This window comes from Mustela nigripes, chromosome 7, assembly GCF_022355385.1.
Source record: "Mustela nigripes isolate SB6536 chromosome 7, MUSNIG.SB6536, whole genome shotgun sequence".
Taxonomy (NCBI): Eukaryota; Metazoa; Chordata; class Mammalia; order Carnivora; family Mustelidae; genus Mustela; species Mustela nigripes.
This window is the reverse complement of record NC_081563.1, coordinates 26,159,987-26,184,333: the sequence shown is the minus strand read 5'-3', so window position 1 is coordinate 26,184,333 and position 24,347 is coordinate 26,159,987. Positions and strand designations below refer to the sequence as shown.

At 34.5% G+C, this 24,347-nt stretch overlaps 1 protein-coding gene across 8 annotated transcripts in view; it reads right to left on the bottom strand.

The window, feature by feature from the left end:
• Positions 1–24,347, bottom strand: part of BIRC6 (baculoviral IAP repeat containing 6) — a 225,714-nt gene that overhangs the window by 130,750 nt on the left and 70,617 nt on the right. For 4 of the 8 annotated variants that reach the window (XR_009405279.1, XM_059405398.1, XM_059405400.1 and 1 more), the window contains exons 13-23: positions 22,439–22,599; positions 21,242–21,373; positions 20,628–20,759; positions 18,396–18,574; positions 17,269–17,402; positions 16,346–16,507; positions 16,117–16,248; positions 15,115–15,212; positions 13,538–13,685; positions 12,342–12,475; positions 5,908–6,054 (exon numbers count right to left, since the gene is read on the bottom strand). Coding sequence is in view for 7 of the 8 variants with exons in the window: in XM_059405398.1 (XP_059261381.1) it covers positions 5,908–6,054; positions 12,342–12,475; positions 13,538–13,685; positions 15,115–15,212; positions 16,117–16,248; positions 16,346–16,507; positions 17,269–17,402; positions 18,396–18,574; positions 20,628–20,759; positions 21,242–21,373; positions 22,439–22,599 (1,559 nt within the window). In the remaining variant the exon portion in view is untranslated. The remainder of the gene's footprint in view (positions 1–5,907; positions 6,055–12,341; positions 12,476–13,537; positions 13,686–15,114; positions 15,213–16,116; positions 16,249–16,345; positions 16,508–17,268; positions 17,403–18,395; positions 18,575–20,627; positions 20,760–21,241; positions 21,374–22,438; positions 22,600–24,347) is intronic. The other 4 variants (XM_059405399.1, XM_059405401.1, XM_059405402.1 and 1 more) reach the window with 4 other exon arrangements.

Genomic DNA, 24,347 nt, shown 5'->3' with positions numbered 1-24,347 from the left:
TACTTATAAACCAAAGAAAAATTGTTGAACTTAAAAATATTTTCGGCATATAAAACATTTCATTTAATATGGCCAAAATAAAAGCACAAAACAAGAGTAATCAATTTGAGCATAACAAACTGAAATCTGCTTTACTAAGTTCTCCTATAGCAATACCCCTTACTCCATCCCCCAAAAAGGTCCAAAAAAACCTTCTCATCTCGATTTTTTTAATGATGTCCTTATAAAATCTGATGATACCTTATTTCCTCATTTTAAAGCATAGCCTAGACAGAGTCTGGCCCCCCAAGAATAGGTAAAGCAATGTTTCCTACCAAATGCTCCCCTGAACTCTAATATGGAGAGAAATAAGCCTGATTTGACTTACGTCAAATAATTCTTGTACATACTGCTTAGCCATGAACACTATCACCCTTAAAGAATACAAAATTCCTGTAAGTTGAATAATTTCTTTGACTTTCCTTTTCAATGTTACTCAAATACACATTATAAAAATCATTCTTGCTTTCCCCATTAAATATTTACCAATATTTGTGGAAAACATTTTAGAAAAACCTAAGATAAAAGCTTAATTTCACAACTTAATGAAACAGGTCACCATAAAATAAGAAGTAAAAGCCAAGTTTAATAACAGCATTAACATTTATATTCTAATAGGCTAGAAAGTTTACTGAAAAGTTATATTGAGGAGGGATAACGGCAATAGTAGTAGCAAATGTTTAGTGTGCATTACCATGTGACCCTGTTTTAATTAATTACATATTCAATAGATGAGCAACTCTAAGAAGCAGATACTAGAATTCTGTTTCTTAGTTACTTGTAGAGCTAACAGTGGTAGAACTAGAGGTGGAACTAAGGACAATGTGGAACCAAAGCCAATGGGAGGGCAGGCACAGTGCTAGGCATGGAACTTACATCAACTCATCTCATCTTTGTAAGGGCACACAGGTAGTTACTAATGTTATCCCATTTTACAGGTAATGGATCTAAAGCTGAGGGAAATCATTTGCTCATAAATACCTGAAAAAGTGGGCGGGAAACAACACCCAGGTATCTGACAGTCTATTTTAACATCTAACAATGCTGTCCTGCGCCAGGATTCAAAAAACTATTAAAAAAATTAAGCTGTAATCAACAAGACAGCAATAAATGAAACTGTGCATAGCCTTACAATTAAAAGTGTCCTCAACTTACACACACACACTTATTATACAACACACACACTTATTATACAACACCCATACTATGACTCATTCAACTTTCAAGAATTCAACTACACAAGCATAGTCAAAAAAAGAGCAATCATAATTCACTTAAGCTATGTGCCCCAAAATGAAATGCATCCGCTTCATCAAATGGTCCACCAAAGAAACAGCTATTAATTCCAACAATAGAGGGCTAATTATCAGACTTACTGAAGCACTGATATTGTATTTGTACTTTTGGGGTCATTAAAGTACTTTTCAATATTAACCATGTGGAGTTTGGGCCTTCACTCACTTTAAAATCCAATGCTTGAATAATACTTATGGGAAAATGAATTAAGTCACCAAAAACACATAAGAGACATAAACAATCTGAAAGAAATAAGTTGCCCTACTACCACAAAATTTTAAAATCTTTTGCCAAGTCTGAGTTTTCAATATCTTTTTCTATTTTTATCCTAGGAGCATCAAAAACCAGATATAAAAAAATTGGAGATGAGAACAAAATAAAAATGACTTATGACCATCACTCCTATTCAGTATCATGTAGGAAGTCCTAGAAAGCACAAAAGAGCAAGAAAAAGAACTAAATGATATGATTAGGAAAAAGTAAAGTAAAACTCTTAACAGATGCCATGACTGTGTCTATAAAAAGTCCTTAAGAGGGTATGTGCTTTGGTGAGTGCTGTGAAGTGTGTAAACCTGGTGATTCACAGACCTGTACCCCTGGGGATAAAAATATATGTTTATAAAAAATTTTAAAAAATTAAAAAAAAAATTAAAAAAAAAAAACAAACCTCTTTAAGGGATACAAAAAAAAAAAAAAAGATGTAATGATTATCTGCAGTTTGAAAATAGCTTCCAAACTGGATGTAGACAGTAGTCTCACAGGATATAATTATAATGTATACATTTTAATATATAGATGCTAATTTGAATGTTATTGAGCTTAGTTTGTAAAAACTGTGATTAAAGTCATGTACAGATTCCATCATTACTTATGTTATTAAAATCTTATAAGTTCTAATAGCAGCAAAAGTCTATTTCAATTGAAATCTGCACCAAACAAATTTACTTTTGTAGTAGAAGTAATTTCTCCATCTTATGAAAAAGCATCATTTTCTCATTTCATTTCATTGACTTTGTTAGTTGTTACTATTACATATTAATTTTAAATGGAAAAGTGATTAGAGTTATAGTAGATATAATACATCATCAATAAACACACTGTACCAGAATAAAAAAAAAGAAGTCCTTAAGAATCTACAAGCTATTAGAATGAGTAAACTAATATAGCAGTATCACCACATGAGATTAATATACACAAATCAACTGTATTTCTATACACCAGCAACCAAAAAAAAAAAAAAAATTAAATGAAATTAAGAAAAGTATCACTGATAGTAGCATTAAAAAAATCTAATAGGGATATTTCTTAAAAAGATGTGTATAACATCAACACTGAAAACTAAAAAACATCTCCCAGGGTAACTGAAGACCTAAGTATACTAAATATACCATGTTAATGAAGTAAAAGGTTGAATATTAAGATGCCAATTTTCCTGAACTGATTTATATTCAAATTTTTAAGAAAAAAATGCTTTTTGGTGTATACATTGTCAAGTTGATTCTAAAATTTAAACGAAAATACAGAGATCTAATGTATAGCATCCTGATGATAACTATAATGCTGTATTATATACCCAAAAGTTGGTAAGAGTAGTCTTAAATAATTCTTGCCACAGGAAAAGAACTCATAATTACATGACAGAACAGAGGTATTAGTTAATACTATGATGGTAATCATTTTATAATATATAAATGTACCAAACCAATACACTGTATACCTTAAACTTGCTCAGTATTATATGTGAATTATATCTCAATAAAGCTGGGGGTAAAGTGGACATAAAAAAGACACAGAAGCTTTAAGAAAAACTATAAGAATAAAAATGGTGGGTTTCACTTATAGGTATATACTCAGGAACTGAAAACACGAAAATGAACACAAATTTGCTGCATGGCAGTATTTTGCTTAACAGACAAAAAGAAGTAACAACCAAATGCCTGTTAACTTCTCAGCAGATAAACAAAAGAAGGCATATAGAAGTTGTTTTCAAAGTGGTATGTCCAGACAGTAGAATACTATCCAGTCATAGGAAGGAATGATGTACCAGTACATGCTAAATGGATGAAACATGAAAACACTGTAATATTTTTAATCTGGTCTGATACTTTGTCTTTCAGTTGGAGTATTTATTCACATTTAATGTAATTACTGATATAATTACTTGATCTTCCTTCTGTTCAGTGTTATGACTGTTAAATTCATTTGTATCAGTGCATGCAGTTATTTGGTTCTTTTCCATTGCTATTTAAGATTCTGTTGTCTGAATAAAGCAAAATTTGTGTGTCTACTGTTGATTAGCATACTACTGATTGATATTTGGGTTGTTCCACTGTGATGCTTTTCGTGCTACTAGATATACTATTTTCTTGGAGATGAATGTAGAAGTTGACGTGCTGTTCCATAGGTTTTCCATATATTCAACTTTAGGAAGTAACATTAAACAAATGTACTTTTTAATTTTCCAAATGTTTGAGGATTTTCTAGTTATCTTGCTATTGATTTTTATTTAAATTGCTATAGGGTCAGAAATTACTCTGTCAGTCTTGTATACTATGTTAGGAATCACAGAGGATCAGTTTTTATTTTTAAGTATTGCAGGAATACATGACAATAATTGTTTACTCCGCACTTGGTGAAGTGTACTCTATCTGTTTGGGCATATTTGCTAATTGTGTTCCTCAGACTCTGTCTTTATTAACTCCTTGATTTCTAAATGAATTAACAATCATAACGCTGAACAGAAGGCAGATCAAAAAACACATAAAAGCAGTTTTATATTATAAAGGCTATATTCAACCAGAGATCAGACATGCATAATTAAGGGTTTATACAATGAAACAAACAAAACCCAAGCAATGACTACTCTAAAAGTGAGGACAATGTTTATCTTTTAGAGAGCAAAAGAAAAATAAGTGGAAGGGGACATGAAGATAGCCTTTAGAGTGTTGGATATATTATTTCTTGATTTGGTGGTCACATGTACAGTTTGTTTTGTCATAAATTGCCAGTTATATAATTGTTATCTGCATTTTTTCATAAAAGCATCGTATTTCACAATTAACATGTTTCAAAAAAAGTAAGTAAGAAATTGAGAGACTACAGTCACCTTTTAGCACCCTATGACCACTAGTCAAGACTTTGCCCTAACATTTGATGAAAGTCCTTCTCCTGGTGGTAGTTTCAGTGCAGGCAAAATACAGATAGGATTGCAGGTATAGGAACAATATCTTTGGAAAAGAAAGAAGGTGGTTCCATTGCTTGCTTTATAGGAGAGGAAAGGGAGTGTGAAGGAATATTTCTCTTTTACAAAACTCTTACATTTGTTACAAAATTTCATACCTTCTAAATGCATTACTTACTCAAACACATGAATTTTAGACCCTTACTTTCAAAAGAGTTCCAAGAAATAGTGTGATTTATAACAAAAAAGTTCTCTGAAAGTTCAACTTCTTGTCATGCATTTTTATATGCTAGTATACATGTATTTCTCTACAAAATGACTATAACAGTCCAAGAGAGCAAACACAAAATTTCATCCTTTTGGCATCCTTATTTAACAGAAAGATTAGATTTTATTTGAAAACTCTCATGTAAATTACACAAGGCAAAGATTTCACTTAGTGGTTACTTCCATAATTAGAAGATATAAGGTGATTCTGAATAAGAAGGCACTTAAAAAACTGATAATTTCCCACTTGAAAAACTGATAATTTCCTTTTAAAACCCTGCTTAAGATTAAATTTTTTGTAGCTTCTCAAGCTAAATGTTTATACTTTCTGTTAAACTGTTGAAGATAACAAAAAGAAATCCACAAAACACAAAACCACCAATGGCAGAATTCATTCCAGACACTATTCAAACTCTGTGACTGTAAAATTAAGATAAAACCATATCTAATGTTTTTAACTATAAAAATTTCCATTATTTATGCCAAGACAGAATTATAAATACTGATCCTATGACATGAAGGAAAAAAAAAATCAGAGAAAAGAAGGTATATAAAAAAAAAAACAAGAGTTCCCAATGATTCATTTAAAACACCAATACTATGACATATTCAGCACACTGAAATATTACTTCATATATCTAAAGGTGCTTTAAAATATCTGGAAAAATAATATTCCCTCTACATTCTTCTTAACCTTCTCAAAGATATTATATATTGTGAGCTTTAAATGCAAGAAGTAACATTATGATGCCAAAACTACATACACATAAGACTGGCCAATAGTTGAAGAGTTGAGGCTACGTAAAAGAAATGTAGTCTGTTGTACTTTTCCTTTTCCTTTTGTTATGTTAGATATTTTCCAAATTAAAGGGCTTCTAAAAATGCAGACACATAAAAATACAGTGTTTTAGAAGGTAGGAAAAAAAACTATGAACGAACATAGAAAAATATGATGGAGAACTACTTTTGCTTTTTTCCTCCTATTGTTAAGTTTCTATTTAACGTAACATCAAAGGCACTTACACATAATACAAACTGATATTTAAGTACTTATACATCACTTTGTTTTTACTTCAACATAAAATGTATAATAAAAAGCGTGAATAATAAAAGAAGGTATATACCAGTAAACGTACTTGCATCATCCCTTTCTATTCTGGTGCCATCACTAGTTGACACACAAGTAAAGTGCAGGGGTTCAACTTCTAGAAGTCCAGTGAGAGATGTGAAACTACCTTCGGCAGCTGTGCAACTACTGACCTTTCCATTTCCTGTTAAAGAGACAAGTTTTATGCTATGTAAGTCAATTTTAAAAAGGCAAAAGTTATATGGAAAAGTATAGCTGCTACTTCAATTTCAATTAAAGCAGCTATATAAACACACAACCCTATGCAGTACTGCAATGGACATGAGATTAAGAAAACTCACAAACAGAAGATTAGCATTATATACAAAGCAACTTACTGGCCATTAATATGAAACAGTAACAAGTGATTCAGATTTTCAATGAGGAAAAAATAATGAACCACTACTAATATTAGCTATTTTTTAAATAGAGTATTTTTTTAAGATTTTATTTATTTATTTGACAGAGAAAGAGAGACAACAATAGAGGGAACACACGCAGAGGGAGTGGGAGAGGGAAAACCAGGCTTCTGGCTGAGCAGGGAGCCCAGTGTGGGGCTTGATCATAGGACCCCGGGATCATGACCTGAACTGAAGGCAGAAGCTTAACAACTGAGCCACCCAGGTGCCCCACTAATATTAGCTATTACACAATCCGTTAAGAATGCATAAAATCAGAATGAATACATTCTTTCACACCACCTGTATAAATAGGATCCTAAGTAAAACACAAGAAATATTCTAAAATATTATCAAGATTCTTCTATAAATATACCTTTGTATTTTGCATATATTATCCATTTTAGAATGAGGCCTACTACTTTATAATCACAAAATACATCTGACCTTTGAATAATGCTGAGAGGTTCAGGTGCCAACCCTGTGCATAGTCAAAACTCCACATGTAACTTCTGATTAACTTAACTACTTCTATCCTACTGTCAACCAGAAGCCTTAAAGATAACATAGTTGACTAACATATAATTTTCCTATTATATGTGTTATGTACTGTATTCTTACAACAAAGTAAGCCAGAGAAAAGAAAATGTTAATAAGAACATCATAAGGAAGTGAAAATACATTAACAGTACTGTACTCTATTTATGGAAAACAATTCCATATGTAAGTGGAACTGCACAGTTCAAATTCATGTTATTGAATGATCAACTATAGTTTAAGTTAGCACATGTAGTTGGAAAAAAATTAAAATAAAATAATTCACATAATCACAACTATGTGAACAATAAAACCACAGCAAGACAATAAGACAGGAGGACACAAAAGAATTAAAAGTGTTATGTGTTATGGGGGAAAAGGGTTATTTTCAGTGCTGTCCAAATTTTCTGGAATTAGCACTGCTTTAAGCATAATTCTTTAACAGATAAAATTAAACAGAAACCAAAGATGGAATGGGGAGATACAAAAACAATCAACATCTGAAGGACTAAATTAAATGTTAGACTAAATTGTCATAACCCTGTTCTCCAACATTTCATTGGTGCGCAACATAGGACCTGACATGTTTAAAAAAAAAAGAAAAAAGTATTTACTAAGCATTTAATACTAGACATGGGAAATACATGAGAAAAGGATAGGCTCCAGTTCTCATTAAACACCTACTCTGTGTTATAGGTTACTGGCACTAAACAATTAATCATACAACTGAACTTTAAAAAACGGTGTTTACCCTACAATCTATTATTTGCACTACTAAGTCTTTACCCAAAGAATACAAAATTACTAATACAAAGGGATACACACATCCCAATGTCTACAGCAGATTATCTACAACAGCCAAATTATGGAAAGATCTCAAATGTCCACCGACTGATATGGATAAAGAAGATATGGTGTGTACAATGGAATATTACTCAGCCTTAAAAAAGAATAGGATCCTGCCATCTGCAATGACAAGGATGGAGCAAGAGAGTATTATGTTAAGTGAAGTCAGTCAGAGAAAGACACATACCATGATTTCACTCATGCGGAATTTAAGAAACAAAGCAAATGATCATAGGGGAAAAGAGAAAGGCAAACCTAGAAATAAGACTCTAAGAGAACAACATTACCATATGGGAAATGGCAGGGGGGATGGGTTAAATAGGTGCTGGGTATCAAGGAGGGCACTTTTGTGATGTGCACCAGATATTGTATTAAAGTGTCGAGTCACTAAATTGTACATCTGAAACTGTTATTACGGTATATGTTAACTAACTGGAATTTAAATAAAAACTTAAAAAAAAAAGTGCTACGTTTTACTTAAAAGAAGATTCAGAAGACTAATAAATCCAAGGGAAATCAGTCTAAGTAGAGGAGTAAAAAAATACTTTCATGATGAGGTGATGAGATTTATGGGAAGAATGACATTTTTATGTATTTATTCCAGGCAAGGAAAACCTGACAAAGGAAACAACATGAGTGAAATCTCTCCAGTACAAAGAAATACGGCACATTAAAGGAACTAAAGAAACGAGGTGGCTGGAGGAATATTGGTCAATCCAAACACTGCTCTATGTATCTTTAAAATGATTAAGAACTCTTAAAGAACTTTCATCTATGTTGGTTGTATAGACAGATAGGTAGATATAGATATACATAAATATAGATATTCAACATAGCAGAAATCTTACGATGAGAATATTTTAAACATTAACTTATGTAATAATAATAATACATTCATTAGCTAAAAATAGTATACTCTGATGAAAAATAACAGTCTTCAGACAAAAATAACTTTATGAGAGTGGCAATGTTTTACATTTTTTGCAAAATTCCTTAAAATCTGGCTTATCAAAGAGGATAGTTTTATTGTCTTACCTGTCTCCATACTCAGTGTGTTGCAGGATGTTGTTTTGGTAGAGCTTTACAGAAAAATCTGGCCTATCATAGATGTGTAGTTGGAAAAGGAGTATTTTAATAGTCTTACATATTCAAAATCCTTGGCAAGTGGTAATTTTTTTTTTTTTTGAAGATTATTTGTAAAGTGGTATCTGATTTTTTTTTTTCTTTTTTTAAGGAGGCTCCACACACAGTTTAAGCCACTAAAAGGCTTGAACTCACAACACTGAGATCAGGACCAGAGCTGAGACCAAGAGTTGGACGCTTAAGTGACTGAACCATCCAGGCATCCCTGGTCTCTGAAATCTTACTGATGAACTCCTCAATCTCTATAGTGTTAATATTAATTGGATTTCCTGTACTTTTAAGGAATCTCTTATCCACTTGGAAAATATTGGTTGACCGCTGTATACATATGTTAACACACTCCATTATATATATCAGAAAATGATATTCAGTAATACCAACATAGGCCATCAGAAAATTATATTCAGCAGTTTCAACACAGGCCATCAAAAAGTTATATACTGGGGCGCCTGGGTGGCTCAGTGGGTTAAGCCGCTGCCTTCGGCTCAGGTCATGATCTCAGGGTCCTGGGATCGAGTCCTGCATGGGGCTCTCTGCTCAGCAGGGAGCCTGCTTCCTCCTCTCTCTCTCTCTGCCTGCCTCTCCAACTACTTGTGATTTCTCTCTGTCAAAAAAAAAAAAAAAAAAAAAGTTATATACTGAGTAGTTATCAAGCTCACTGGATGATACAAGGTTTCTAAAATTCTAATTTTTTTGCTAAGATTTTATTTATTTATTTGACAGAGATCACAAGTAGGCAGAGAGGCAAACAGAGAGACAGGAGGAAAGAGGCTCCCCGCCAAGCAGAAAGCCCGATGCCAAGCTTGATCACAGGACCATGAGACAATGACCTGAGCCGAAGGCAGAGGCTTAACGAACTGAGCCACCCAGGTGCCCCTAAAATTCTAATTTTTGCCTAAAAGCTCTTTTAATAGCAAGAAATACTATCAATTACATGGATACTAATAGGCTTTTTCTATTCATTTGTTAAAAAATACCTACAGCAAGCAATCAAGTATGAAAAAACTTTTTGCAGATCAGTCATTATTGCAATAAAAATGGTGTTCCATAAAATAAGTAGCTAGTTCAGCTTGTAACTCAAAATGCCCAAGTGTGTTTCCCTAAAACAACCATGGTACTTCAGTATGCCGTGAAAGTGCTTCATGCCTATTTCCCATTTCATTACAGAATATGTTCAAGATGAGTATCGACAGGTTCAAAACTTAATAATGGCACTCAGTGCAATATAAAGAATGTACTCAAGTGAGGCAAGAGCAATGCAGAAAGACCAGTTAGAACGCTATTACTGTAGTCCAGATTCAAAATGACTGGCTTTGCAGTAATTATGTGATCACGGGAGGTAAGAGAATACATTTGAAATACATGATGGTGTAAAAAAGGATAGGATCTGCCAACAGCTCAATGTGGAGGCTGAGAAAGAGGTATCAAGAATGACACTCAGATACCTGATTTGTGCCAGTGATGCCATTAACTGAGAAAAGGGACACCATGCAAGGATTAATGGTGAGAAGTAAAATGACATTTGGATGGAGACTTATGTCATGATTTTTAAGTTGCTTCTTTACTGAATGTGCTGCTCTTGTGTATTTTAACTCCTTGGCCTGACTTGAGCTTTATGGTCTTTTCCTTACACTTTCTCCACAATGAATTTCACTGTAACACAAGGTATGCAGAAGGCATCTATATATCTAGTTCTAACCTCTCCTCTGAGTTCCACTCATAAATTGAAGGTGACTTGGACAGAGAGATCAGCATAAAGGAGGCAGAGCCCAAGTTATCAAAGAGAGGAGGTAACGTATACCCACCATAAAATAAGACATTAAAAAGTAAGTAACAGGGCGCCTGGGTGGCTCAGTGGGTTAAGCCGCTGCCTTCGGCTCAGGTCATGATCTCAGGGTCCTGGGATCGAGTCCCGCATCGGGCTCTGTGCTAAGCAGGGAGCCTGCTTCCTCCTCTCTCTCTGTCTGCCTGCCTCTCTGCCTACTTGTGATCTCTCTCTGTCGAATGAATAAATAAATAAAATATTTTAAAAAAAAAGTAAGTAACAGATCAGTAAGTAGATACTCTGATCTCATCCATTAAAAATATTCAAGAACATGTGAAGCAAACAAGTCTAAACCGCTAAACATCCTGTTAACAAAGGTAATGTAAGGATGGAAAGGTTGTAATTAAGGCACTTTACATTTTATTTGTATTTCTGTATTTGATTTTTCTCTGTTGCTTTTTTCACAATTCCTAATTTACTTTATTCTTTTTAAATTTTATTTATTTATTTGACAGAGAGAAAGATCATAAGTAGGCAGAGAGGCAGGGGCGTGGGGTAGGGGAAGCAGGCTCCCTACTGAGCAGATAGCCCAACGTGGGGCTCGATCCCAGAACCCTGAGATCATGACCTGAACCAAAGGCAAAGGCTTAACCCACTGAGCAACTCAGGTGCCCCCATAATTTACTTTCAAGTAAAAGAAACTGAAGCGGTGCCTGCGTGGCTCAGTCGTTAAGTGTCCACTTTCAGCTCAGGTCATGATCCCAGGGTCCCGGGACTGAGCCCTGCATCAGGCTCCCTGCTCTGCTGGAAGCCTGTTGCTCCCTCTCCCTCTGCTTGTGTTCTCTCTCTGGTTGTCTCTCTCTCTCTGTCAAATAAATAAGAAAGAGAGAAAGAGAGAGAGAGAAAAGAAAAGAAAAGAAAAGGAAGGAAGGAAGGAAGGAAGGAAGGAAAGTAGGTGCGTGGGAGGGAGGGAAACAGAAAGGAAAAGAAGGGAGGGAGGGAGCGAGGGACAAACAAACCGAAATTAACTCCCCCAACTTACTTATATTTAATGCGATAATTATTTTATTATGTTTACCCAAAATCCTAACATTGTGGCTTACGGCAACACTTATAGTAAGTTCAGTAAGATGGAAGATAATAACGGTCATTGTTTTCATTAACAAAGCTAGATAAACACCAAATCATAGCACCTGAAATGGTTATACATTCAATCTTAAAAGCATATTCTTTGAGAAATGTAGACAAGAATACATGTAACACTGTACAGAGTTTAACCGAGTATGCTAGCAGATACAGAAAATTTTTTCTTTCTCCATCTTTACTTATTATAATAAATACATACTCATTTTATTTTCTGAAATATGAAATAAAACATTCTTTGATTTTGTGGACATCAAAGGCACACCAAATAAAACGGAAAAGGCTACAATAAATAATCAAATGTTAATGTTTCTTAGGAACATTAAAGCTATACTGACATGCAATGAAACAGACAAAAAAAAAAAACAAACAAGCAAAAAACCAAGTTTGCAATCCTTCCAAAAATAACTTCATTTTTTTTTTGAGGGAGAAATTATGAAATGAAGGCAAACAGTTTCATGACTCACAGATGTTAAGGTTAAGTTCTGAAGAACTGTAGTTGTTAAAGACAGAACATAGTAACTACAATCTCTTAAGTTAATGGTAGCTTAAACCACATATATAAAATTCAGAAATTCCTTTAAGAAAAGATGTTACTACCTGAAAGGACATCTGACAAATCAATTTCATCTGACTGGACACCAATGCTGCTGTTGTATATATTTTTACAAGAAGAACCGCTCATCTCCAAATCAAAAAGGACTGGATCAAATGGTGAGCTATATAATCCATATCTGAAAAATAAAATAATGTCCTAACAATTTTCCTGTCAGCCGTCTAATTAACAAATTACCTATTTACTTAGTCTTGAAAGAAGTTTAACACAGGGCAAAAGGAAACACTAACCAGATTTACATCACTAAATTCAGTGAATTTCAGTTGTGTTCCGCAGAAACCTATACTCTAAAAGATGTGGCCCAGAGACTCAACAAATGTGACTCTAATAAACTGGTAGGTAATGAACCAAGACTGCATCTTCAACTGCAGATTGAAGCAAGGGAAAGATAACGAAACACCCTTCCCTCAACTCCACCATTAATTACACAGACTCAGTAGAAAATACAGTACTAGGACTAGTAGTAGTAGAAAATACAGCTTTGAGTAAAATTTTTATCAAGATCAAGATTTCTCATCTTGGTGATCTTTTAGATCATGGTGATGTAAAAATCACCATGTTAAATAGAAGAACACTTCCAACACTGAAGATTAGGCAAGAACTCAAATCTAACCTTCAGCTATTTGTTACATTATGTTAAAGTTTTAGAAAAATCAACCAGCAGATGAAGAATACTGGTTAAGACCAGTAAGTGATTTACATAACTCCAACCACAAAATTCAAACAACAGAGAAACAAATTATCTTTCTTTTTGTCTTTTAATTTTTTCTCACCATAGCACATACCCTCTCCAATGTCCCCCACCAGCCACCCCATCCCTCCACCCCACTCCCTTCCAGCAACCCTCAGTTTGTTTCCTGAGATTAAGAGTCTCTTATGGTTTGTATCCCTCTCTGGTTTCATCTGAGAAACAAATTATCTTAACTGCTTCTTCTTAGCAAGAAATACCACTTTTAAGTACTTTAACATAATTAGCCCTCTGAATAACCATTTTCAGGATCTTCAAAACTGTTAAAAGGAATTATTTCAGAGAAAATAGAGGGAAAGAAAACTTTAGGCTAATATTTAGAAAAAGGAAATGCATAATTTATTTTTGCAAGCAAATACATAGAGAGTTCAGTGCAAAGCTGGTATCATAACCTGAAAGGCCCACTATTAGTCATTACGTATATGAAAATACCTTGTCTGAAGTAAAGCTTCCAATGGTGTTAGTCTGTCCTGTAACTGTTTGGACACAGCAGTCAGCAGAGATGCACAAGATGTACTGCACCCAGCCAAATCTTCATCTTTAACATAATTTAGTAAGACAAAATACCAATAGACAGAACCTGAAAACAACAAAAACAAATCAATGTTTCTTTTTCTCATTGTTCTCTAAAAGAACTTCAGATTACATATTTATCAGTAAGTCCCCTTACAAAACAACTTATAAAGAATGCACCAATTCCTTAGAGGACACTAAGAGGACAGTGATAGAGAATTTGAAATATATATTTTTAAGGAGTATATAAGTCAATCTAGTCATTTAGGTTTTCAGTAACTTGATATGACTCAGAGGGACATTTTAGAATAGGTGGAAAAGTATAGATGTGTCAGGTCTTCCAAGCCATCCTTCCTGAAATACTGTTTGGTTCATACTGAAATTTTCAAAAACAATGGATGGCTATGACGTACAAATAACACACTGGCAAGTGAGCATAGCTACGCTCTACTGCCAGTCAGATACAAACCAACACGGTTAAAAGACGACCATCATGATGTATTTTAAGACTTTAATAAAATAGGAGACCTCAAAGTACTAAGTACCCCCCAGAATTTAAGCATCCTACCTCTAAAAATATTCTCAAAAAAACTATTTTAAATTCCAAGACTATTAGAGTAAGCAATTGGGTCCAAAATATTCTACTCTATATAACACAGAGTTAATAGCTCCACTCAATTTATGTCCAAGGTAAATATAAACAGATTCTTTATCCAAATTAAGATATTAAAATAACCATTTATCAACTAACTTTGAGTAGGCTCTTTTTCTACAATACCATAAAGATCAAATCCTTGTGAAATATATAATCCTTGTTGAATAAAATTCATTATTTGTTAAACAAAAGACTGTAAGAAATGTCTACAGAAAGATAACAACAGTTAAGAAGGACAAATTAGTAGCTCTTTATAGTAACAACAAAACAGTATTAAGAATATTTTTAATTATTTTTAAAATAGTCATTACTTCATATATGTGCTATTTTAGGGGACTACTTTGTAAAGTGTTACTTGATAACTACATTCCTTCCTTTTATTTAATACCACATTCACTCTTGAATGCTATTTCTATAGTCTTCAGGTGCTGAAAAAACCTACTGGCCCCTTCTAGAGAGTTCTAGTTTGCCAAAGTGCCTACCAATCACACATAATACGTGCATGGAGCATTCTACTTATGTCATCTCTCTGGCACTTGCTGGAATTTTAACAAATGTATGGTATCTGATCTATAGTCAGTCAGTGAACAAACAGCTCAATAATTTTAATGAAATATAGAAAATATATGAGTAAGAGGACTTGCTATTTACTTAACTCTCCCACCTTTTCCAAGCAGTACTACTGAACAGAATATCTGCCCATCTGATAAATCACAATTTATTAACTCCTTAGAAAAAAGGAGAATAACCAAGGAAAAAAATACTTACTAAATAATGCTGAATATATTGTGAGATATTTCCTATGACTACTGCTATTTGTGATTAAACTAATTTCACATACCACCAGTTGCTGCTGCGGGTAAAAATGACATATTATCAAGTAAGGCCTTCAACAGAACAGATCCAAATCCTGGTTGACATGGGTCACATTTGCCATTACTGAAAAAATTTAAAAAAATATATGTGAATATATCACTCAATATATAAAGTCAATCCTAAACATGGTGTAGTAGTAGCTAAGAAAACCCTTTAAAATGTATTCAAAGAGAGTACAAGAAAAATTTGCCCTAAAGCTCTATATACACACAGAAAGATAACAGAGACTGATTATACTAAGGATCTTTGTAACGGTTTTCTTAACCAAAAAAGGGCTAGTAAGTACATATACTCAACACTAATTATCAGTTTTTTTAAACATTTACTAGATGGTTTAAGTCTCAGGATCTAGAAAAAGGTCTGCACGATATTACAAATAAGCCTGGTAAGACTGTCATGTAAGAGGGAAGAAGGCCTTAGGACAAGAATCCAAAGACAAATAGGGAAGATAAAAATAAAACCGAAGGAAGGGCTCCCTTTATCAAACTCCCCAAACTACTACTAATAGGCAAAGTAGCCTATTTAGACTACTTTCATTAAGGGGTGCCTGGATGGCTGTCAGTTAAGCATTCAACTCATGATTTCAGCTCAGTTAATGATATCAGGGTGGTGAGATCAAGCCCTTCATCAGACTCTGCACTTAGCAGGGAGTCTGCTTTAAATTCTGTCTCTCCCTCTCCCTTTGTCCCTTCCCCCACTCATGGATGCTTCTCTCTAAATAAATATATTAATAAATAAAATCTTTTTAACAATCTTAAAAAAAAAAAACTTATACAATATGACATTTTCTCCTAAAAACCTTAAATTCTTTCTTAGAATCTCAATACCCTTATCAACTTTTAAAAATCCTCTTGTTACAGATTCATTCAACAAGTAGCAAATTACACTACAGACACAGTCATCACCTGCTGAACTGCAAGTGCACCTTCAAACTGGACTTTCAACAACAACAAAAAAAAACACCAACCTAATGCACAAGGCTAGAAATCGGGCACACTTATGGGCTATGCTTCGTCCTGCCTCAAAGAAGCAGACACGCACAATGTCAGAAAGACATTTTCGTGTTTTTGAAAGCAGGCTCTCGTTTCCCTCTTTGGAACTGCAAAACAATAGCAGACATTCAGACTCATCTTGAACTTCTATTTATAACATCCAGAGGACAATCATCTGTAGTAAGTAAAATCTTAATTATTAACCTTCCAGGTCCATTCGAATGTACTCCAGCTAACCAACAAAGGGTATCCAACACAAGGCTCTGGGCATGCTCTGTGATTTGGCCATCATCTGCTTTTCTACAAAGAGTGTTAAGAAGCTTCTCATGAAATTCTGAAAACTGTAACATAGCACATCGTTGCACTCTAAAAAAAGAAAATATAAATACATTAACAACCAAACTAGAACAGTTAGACTAAAGCTATTACAACCTGGTTGGTCATATGTTTTATTGTGAATCATGACTATCATAATTAAAAATATTATTTTTGAAAATTAAATATTACAATGGCATGTTAATCTCATAATCTTATGGTATTAAAAGATTTAAAAGAGCACATAAGCAATACTTGGTTTAGACAAAGTTTTAAAAGAAATTAAGTTCGCGGTGCCTAGGTGGCTCAGAGCTAGTTAACCGTCTGCCTTTGGCTCCGGCCATGATCCCAGGATCCTGGGATCAAGTCCTACAAGGGTCTCCCTGCTCAGCAGGGAGTCTACTTCTCCTTCTGCCTCTACCCCACCACCCCGCAATGTGCACTTTCCCTCTGATAAATCTTAAAAAAAAAAAAGAAAGAAATTAAGTTTAATAACATATTCTGACAAAGAGTGAATAAAACTTCAAATTATATTCCTTTCCTTGTTCTACAAATACCATTATTTAAATAAATACAATTTGTATGAATACAATATTCCTGGTACACTCCAAAGCACTGTACATATACCAGGGATAAACCAATCAAGTAGAAAGGTAATTCATACCTTCACTGAGATTACAAGTACTTTAAATAAAATGAAAAGCAAACAAAAATTTTCAAGACTTAAAAAATTTCATGCATGTGTATTTACTAGAATTCTTCCTTCATACATTTATGACTATAAGAATAGTAGGAGAAAGAAATGAGGTTACCTTTCTTTAGAAATTGAAGTTTTCTTAAATCTTCGAATGGTGACTGAGACCTCTTGCAGTAAGTCACAGCCCCGGAGGTTCTCAGATTTGCGGGCACCACCTGCATTTTCATTCTTAACATTAGATGATTTTTCCTAAACATATAAAATCAAATAACTCAATGAACAAACAAATGAAACTAAAAAAGTATTTACTATTTAAAGTTCTTTAAAAAGAAAATAAATAAATTATGACTATCAAACATACCCTTATATTCAGTAAATGACTAACTTCCCCCAGACTATAACGGGGGAAAAAACGAAGTCACTGTTTTAAAGGCAATAACCCAATAATTAAAGATTAGAAAGCCAAAGTCCTGAGACCAAGTCCCAGCCACAACACTTATAAGCAATATGAAATATGACCGTTCCCCAATCTCTAAGGTTCACTCACTTTCAGTATGAAAAATGGAGACAATAGTAGCACCTGCTCTGCCTACCTCAGAGTTATTTTGAGGATTAAATCAGATAAAGTACACAGAAGTCCTTGAAAAATTGGAAGACCTATACAAATATAAGATGATTGGTGTTACTGATATTGCTATTGTTGCTTATAATGATGATAGAGAAACAAAAATCTCCAGAGTTCAGGAAAATCCAAGATCAGACAATTATGCAGAGACTGCATGGTACACAGCTACTTGTAGAAAATCAACCCTGGAATTAGAATTTATCTCTTTCTCTGCCTATTTGTGATCTCTCTCTCTGTCAAATAAATAGAATTTATCAGCTTCCCTTCCTGCATTCTTCCAAATTAAAAAAAAAAAAAAAGGTGGTGAGTTACCAGTAAAAGACACAGACACAGACTCTAAAACCTAAATAAATATTATGGCCTAAAATAATTATAAAGTGAAGTATCTGCTAACAATTACTCTCTCCTAAGCATAACTTTATAAACATTTGCTTGCAGTTAATGGGAAATACATTCTTAATTACACTTTTAAAATCACTGGAAAGAAAAATTATGAACAAAACCAAGTGTCTACTGAAAAATCAATGAAGGGTCATACTACTTCCAATTGCGTGTCAAATCTTATCCATAATGTTTGTAACAGCATTGTTGTGGTTCAAAATGACAAAGCTTCATACCTTGCCTGCTGCGACTTTTGCCAGGAGTGAAGCAAGTGAATAACCCTTGTTACTCTGGTGTTTTAGGGATGGAAGTCTTACTACAGGGCGTATGCCACCATTACAGATCTCATCTGTTCCTCTTTCATTCACTGCCTTGACGTGGATTAAAAAGGAACGATATTTTCCTCCTGCCATACCTGAGGAGCAGCACAGAATGGGAAAAATAACTTAATCACCAAAAGACCAAACAGTTTTTCATCTTCGTAGAGCAAGTTAATTCCACAAGAAATTTTACGCTTGATTGGGATTTTCAAATTATACCGTTTGAGTATAATCACTGAATAACCTTCATATGTTGGCAGCAAAAGAACAAAAAGCAAAGGAGTTGTACAAACACCGTAAGACAGAAAATTCTGACTAATAGTTACACACATTTGGCATATTTTCCCCCAATGAAATTATTCATTTTAATAACAGATATTTTGTGAACTACAGAAAAACAGACACAAAAAAACTATCTTTAAGGCACTATCTGTAGCTAATAATGGTACCATCATGTGAATCCATCTAGTTTTTTTATGCATGCACACATATATTCGCACACACGCGTACGTAAGCACTGTGATATTAACAGATGACAAAGCAGAGGCTATGGAGTCACTACCTGGATTTGAATAAGGGATCTGCCATTTATCAGCATGTGATAAATCAATCTCCTGTGGTTTGGTTCTTTCAAATGTAAAATGGGAGTAATAACAGAAACTACCTCAAAGACAACTAACACACAAGTGTGCCCGACTCAAAGACAGCACTCAATAAATATTGGTTATTACCACCAGAACATTTTGTTTTCTTTTAACTAAAATAAGATCATACCACACAATCCATAAGTAAAATATACTATAAAAATACCCTCAAATTAACACACTTACCAGTAAACCATCAGCCTATTGGTACCTTGCAGGTTTTAAATCTTTCTCTAATTCTAAACACTACCTTTGTTGTTGCCCAGTGACTGGCCAGCCTACTGTGCTAGCATTGCACTGTTATACTCTCCTTATTGCTGTATTATTTTTCTATGCTCTACTACCTGACAAGACCCTCTCTCTCTGCTTTCTTTTTCCAAACTTGTTTGATCCACATCATCCTTTTTGTCTAAAAATTTAGCCATCATTTTCTCCGGTTCCAAAGATTTTTAAAGAATTTGGTAAGAAAAAAAAAATCATTCTTGGTAAATGCTAGAAAAATTAATACGTTTAAACTGAGTCTTTGGAAATGCATGCCCTTTATTTGCACCCTCCATTTTGTCAAAACCAACATCATTATTTTCATATACAAATTTAAGTTTCACATTCTCATTCAACAAAAGTAACTTATACTTTCAGCAATATGAGAAATTTTATTTATCTTGCTGACTTCTATACCCCAGTACGCAGCATAACATACTAAAGGATCTCATAAACTTAATAAATGAATGAGGTGTAGTCAAGAGAACACAATAAAACTTGTACATGTGTCTGCAACTAAAGGTAAATACGTAAATGTGGACATAATATGAAGGGAATATATACAAATTAAAATAATTGTTATAAGGGTGGTCAGGTATTTTCCTGGTTTGAGGAAGAACTAACTGCACATCCGACCCACCTCCAAAATAACTTCCATAATGGAACTAGGTGTTTCATTTGTTGGCTTTTTAAATTTACCCTGGGATACAAAAGCTGATATATAAAAGTCCTACTACTGTGACAGCAATCCTCTACATAATAACCTATTATTTTTATACACTAATTATAATGTGTTTATGTTAGACACTCTAATAATTACATCTGATATTATGAAAACTCTTCTATAAAAACCCTCTTAAGAGAAAATATTCTAACAATATACAACTAAAGACACAGGACTCTAAGTTGATGGGAAAGCCAACCAACCATGCCAGAACATGTCAGCTGGTTCAAAAAAGCTCTGTGATTTCACATTAAGTTATTATATATTCACTGTTTTTATTGCCTTCTCAAAAAAGCCCTGAGACCTCCAAAACACAGCAAGTAGTATGAGAAGTTTCACATAAAAATACGGTCACTTCTGAGAGGAAATGAACTCAGCTACCAGGACACTGATGGAACTGTTCATGCAAGTCCCAAACAAAATAAAATCTTACTTTTCTGAGATCAGTTTGAAACCAAAAAATCTATTTTTCTAATTGTGGTATTATTTACTCTGCTTTTGTAAAATACGTTACTTTACCTTTAACAAGTTTGGGGCTTGTTAATGTCAACATCCCAGCATGCCCTGATAGATCAAGGCCACTAGCAAGCCATACTGGTCCACACAGAATGTCTTCTTTATGATCTTCTAAAAATGGACATAATCTAAGACCTAAAAAGAAAAAAATACATATTTTCTTTTAAATTAGTTTATAATTTAAAAATATGAAATAAGCAAATATCCATCCCATACAACCACACAAAATACCATACTTAGAATGTGTTCAAATAAGAATTCACTATCATACTAAGAACTATAATCAAAGATCTGATATATTTTCAAATATCTGATATATGTTGCTTTCCATTCCCATATTATTTACATTCACCTTGATCATCAAAAAATATAAAACCATGACATGATTTTAAATCCCAAGATATTAAAAAAAAAGAATGCGAGTATTAGCGCAGCTGTGTTCAGAAAGATGAGCTGAAAGTTAAAGCATATTGCCAAAGCAGAATTATAGGTTATTTTTTAATTGTGTTTTTAAAACCAAGTTTTTGCAAGCCATAAGGAAATCTCTGCCCAACATGATGCATTTGGATCACTACTCCTTTTACTGTCATGGACAACAGCTCTATAATTTAACTCACACTGTGATTCCTCTACATCCATGTGCTGCATTTCTTCATTCAAATCAACCAGGGACGGTTTCCCATTTTGTTCCACTTCAATGTTAAGAGCTGGAGACAAAGGAAAGGTGATCTGCCTATCTACTGCTGTTTCTAGAGGATAAAAATATTAGTAAACTTAATTTTGCTTAATATCAGTAATTTATGTGCCTGAAATTCTAAAATTTTCTGTTAAATTGGGAACTACTGTGATTTTTATCACAGATGCTACAAAATGGTTGTCAGAAGAAGAAAAAAAATTAGATTCCTTTAATCATTTCATACACTCCTCTCTCTTTAAATGGTACTACATATTCACCTGAGAAATAATTTGCTGGCAACTAAACTAGAAGTTCTTACCCTAGACTGCAGAGTATAAGCACCTGCAAAATTTTTAAAATACCAATGTCTAAGCCCTAGGCCCAATTAAATCAGAATCTGCCATGACTCAAAAGAATGGACCACACACACAAACACACACATATACACAAACACATATAACTGTATTGTGAAAACCAGAAATTTTTCAGGTTTCACTGTTTCTATTCCCTGATATAAAGCAGCCATTTTACTCTGAAGTTATCCCCAGCCTTTTAAATTAAGCTCTTAAGGAGAAAACACTGATGAGTATGTCTAGTTCGCAACATACTAAAGGTATACAATCTATTTAAATAACTCAGAATTATCAAATTCTGAACTTGTAAGAAAAGTAAATAAAGTTGGGTGTATTTCTGGGTGTGTTTCTGTACTACACGAAAGGCTGGGTTTTACCAATGATCTTAAAAGAATATGTGACTTCCATTAACAAAGTTCTTTTCCCAGTCAAGTCTCTGCTTAGGAGAACTTCTTAGGAAGAAAATGTGTATGTCCAGGAATGATGACAGTGAAACTAATTCAAAAGAGAACCAACTGAATTTCCTAAATAGCAAAATTAAATTACTCCAGTTTATGCAATTCTATATAATACTGAGCTACTAAAACCTCTAAAATACTCTAGAATTAACTCTTCTAAGTAAAACTACCAAAAGTAGAGCAAAGAAGTATATGGGTGGAGGAGAGAGTGGAGAGGAGGGGGGAGGCAAGGGAGGGACATGAAACCTAGACAGTCAAGTTGGAAAATTAGTTTTTTCAAGATATCAACTGCAAAATCTTCAAATATAAATTTTGATTCATTCTTACCATTGACTTTCCCTAAGCCCGGAGCTTTATTTTTCAGCAGTGTCACTTGTATCTGTGGAATATTGGTGATGTTTGAGTTCAAAACAAATTTGAAGTCCACATGTCCAACCATACAAGCTTTAGGTAGAACCAATTCAAATACATGCTCATCCCAGCTGTTGCTGTCAAATAAGGGGGAAAATGCTAAATACAGCAAAAGTCTTTCTTTGGCCAAAACCACATTATCCTTAATAACACTTTTCATACTCTGATTTGTAGCCTCCTACAAAATTCAATGCTTCTCAATGGGATCAGCTTCCAAAAGAGAGGTTAAACTTAGGGAAATAACTGATCTTACCTTAGAAATCTATCTCGGGAACTGAACGTTCCAATAAATGCTGTGCCTGATATTAGGGACTATTAGCGTGATTATCTGCAGATTCCTGAGCCCTAGCCCAAATCTATGAGTGGGATCCTAGGAATCTGCATTTTAAAGTAAGAACTTCTATTTCTTAAACATGTCTATTCTGACTTTAAATTCTATATAAAGGTAGAAAAATAAAAATCTCCAAACCATACTCCACTAATTTCCAGACTCATTCAAATGTCTACCAGACAGGGTGCCTGGGTGGTCAGTCGCTGGGCATCTGCCTTCAGCTCGGGTGGTGATCCCAGGGTTCTGGGATCCAGCCCTGCATCAGACTCCCTGCTCAGTGGGAAGCTTGCTTTCCCTCTCCGACTCCCCCTGCTTGTTTTCCTGGTCTCGCCATCTCTATCAAATGAATACATAAAATCTCTTTAAAACATATCTACCAGGGCACCTGGGTGGCTCAGTGGGTTGGAGCCTCTGCCTGCAGCTCAGGTCATGATCCCAGGGTCCTGGGATCAGCCCAGCATTGGGCTCCCTGCTCAACAGGGAGCCTGCTTTCCTTCCTCTCTCTCTGCCTGCCTCTCTGCCTTCTTATGATCTCTCTGTCAAATAAATAAATAAAATCTTTAAAAAAAAAAAAAAAAAAAACATATCTACCAGAGGGGCACCCGGGTGGCTCAGTGGGTTAAAGCCTCTGCCTTTGGTTCGGGTCATGATCCCAGGGTCCTGGGACTAAGCCCCACGTCGGGTTCTCTGCTCAGTGGGGAGCCTGATTCCCTCTCTCTCTCTCTGCCTGCTTGTGATCTCCGCCAAATGAATAAATAAAATCTTAAAAAAAAAAAAGTCTACCAGACATCTCCAATTTATCATAAGCCAAACTTAATTGCCCACTCCCATCTCAGTAAACAGACACTCTTATTTTTTTCAGTCAGCTCAATCCAAAACCTTAGTCATCCTTGACTCTTCTCACGCCAGATGTTCAATACATCAGCATATACTATTCTTTCTTCTCCAAATTACATCCAAAATCTGACCACTCTTTTCACTACCTCCAACAACTGACAGCACAGTCCAAACTATCATCAATAAACTGTAATAGTATCCAAACTAGAACCCTCACTTCTATCACTGTCCTCCAACACACACAACCACTCATCATCTATTGTCATCACAGTAGTCCTACCGTAGCCTTCTAATATATAAAATTATTCCTGTATCCAAAACCCTTTAATATTTTCCTAATCTTATACCACATAAAAATCTCACTATGGCCTATAAAGACACTTGTCTTCTGGTGACCAGCTACCTCTTTTGACCTGGCCTCCTCCCACTCTCCCCTAGCCTTACCCACTCCGGCATCACTGGTTTTCTTGCTCTCGCCAGAAATCATACAACATCCTCCTCAGAATCTTTGTACTTATTATTACCTCAGAATTAATGTCTTCATGGAGGTCTTCTTGGCCCTTTCAGAGAAAGTACCATACTGGGGCATCTGGGTGGCTCAGTCGGTTAAGCATCTGCTTTTGGCTCAGGTGTGATCCCCAGGTCTTAGGATAGAGC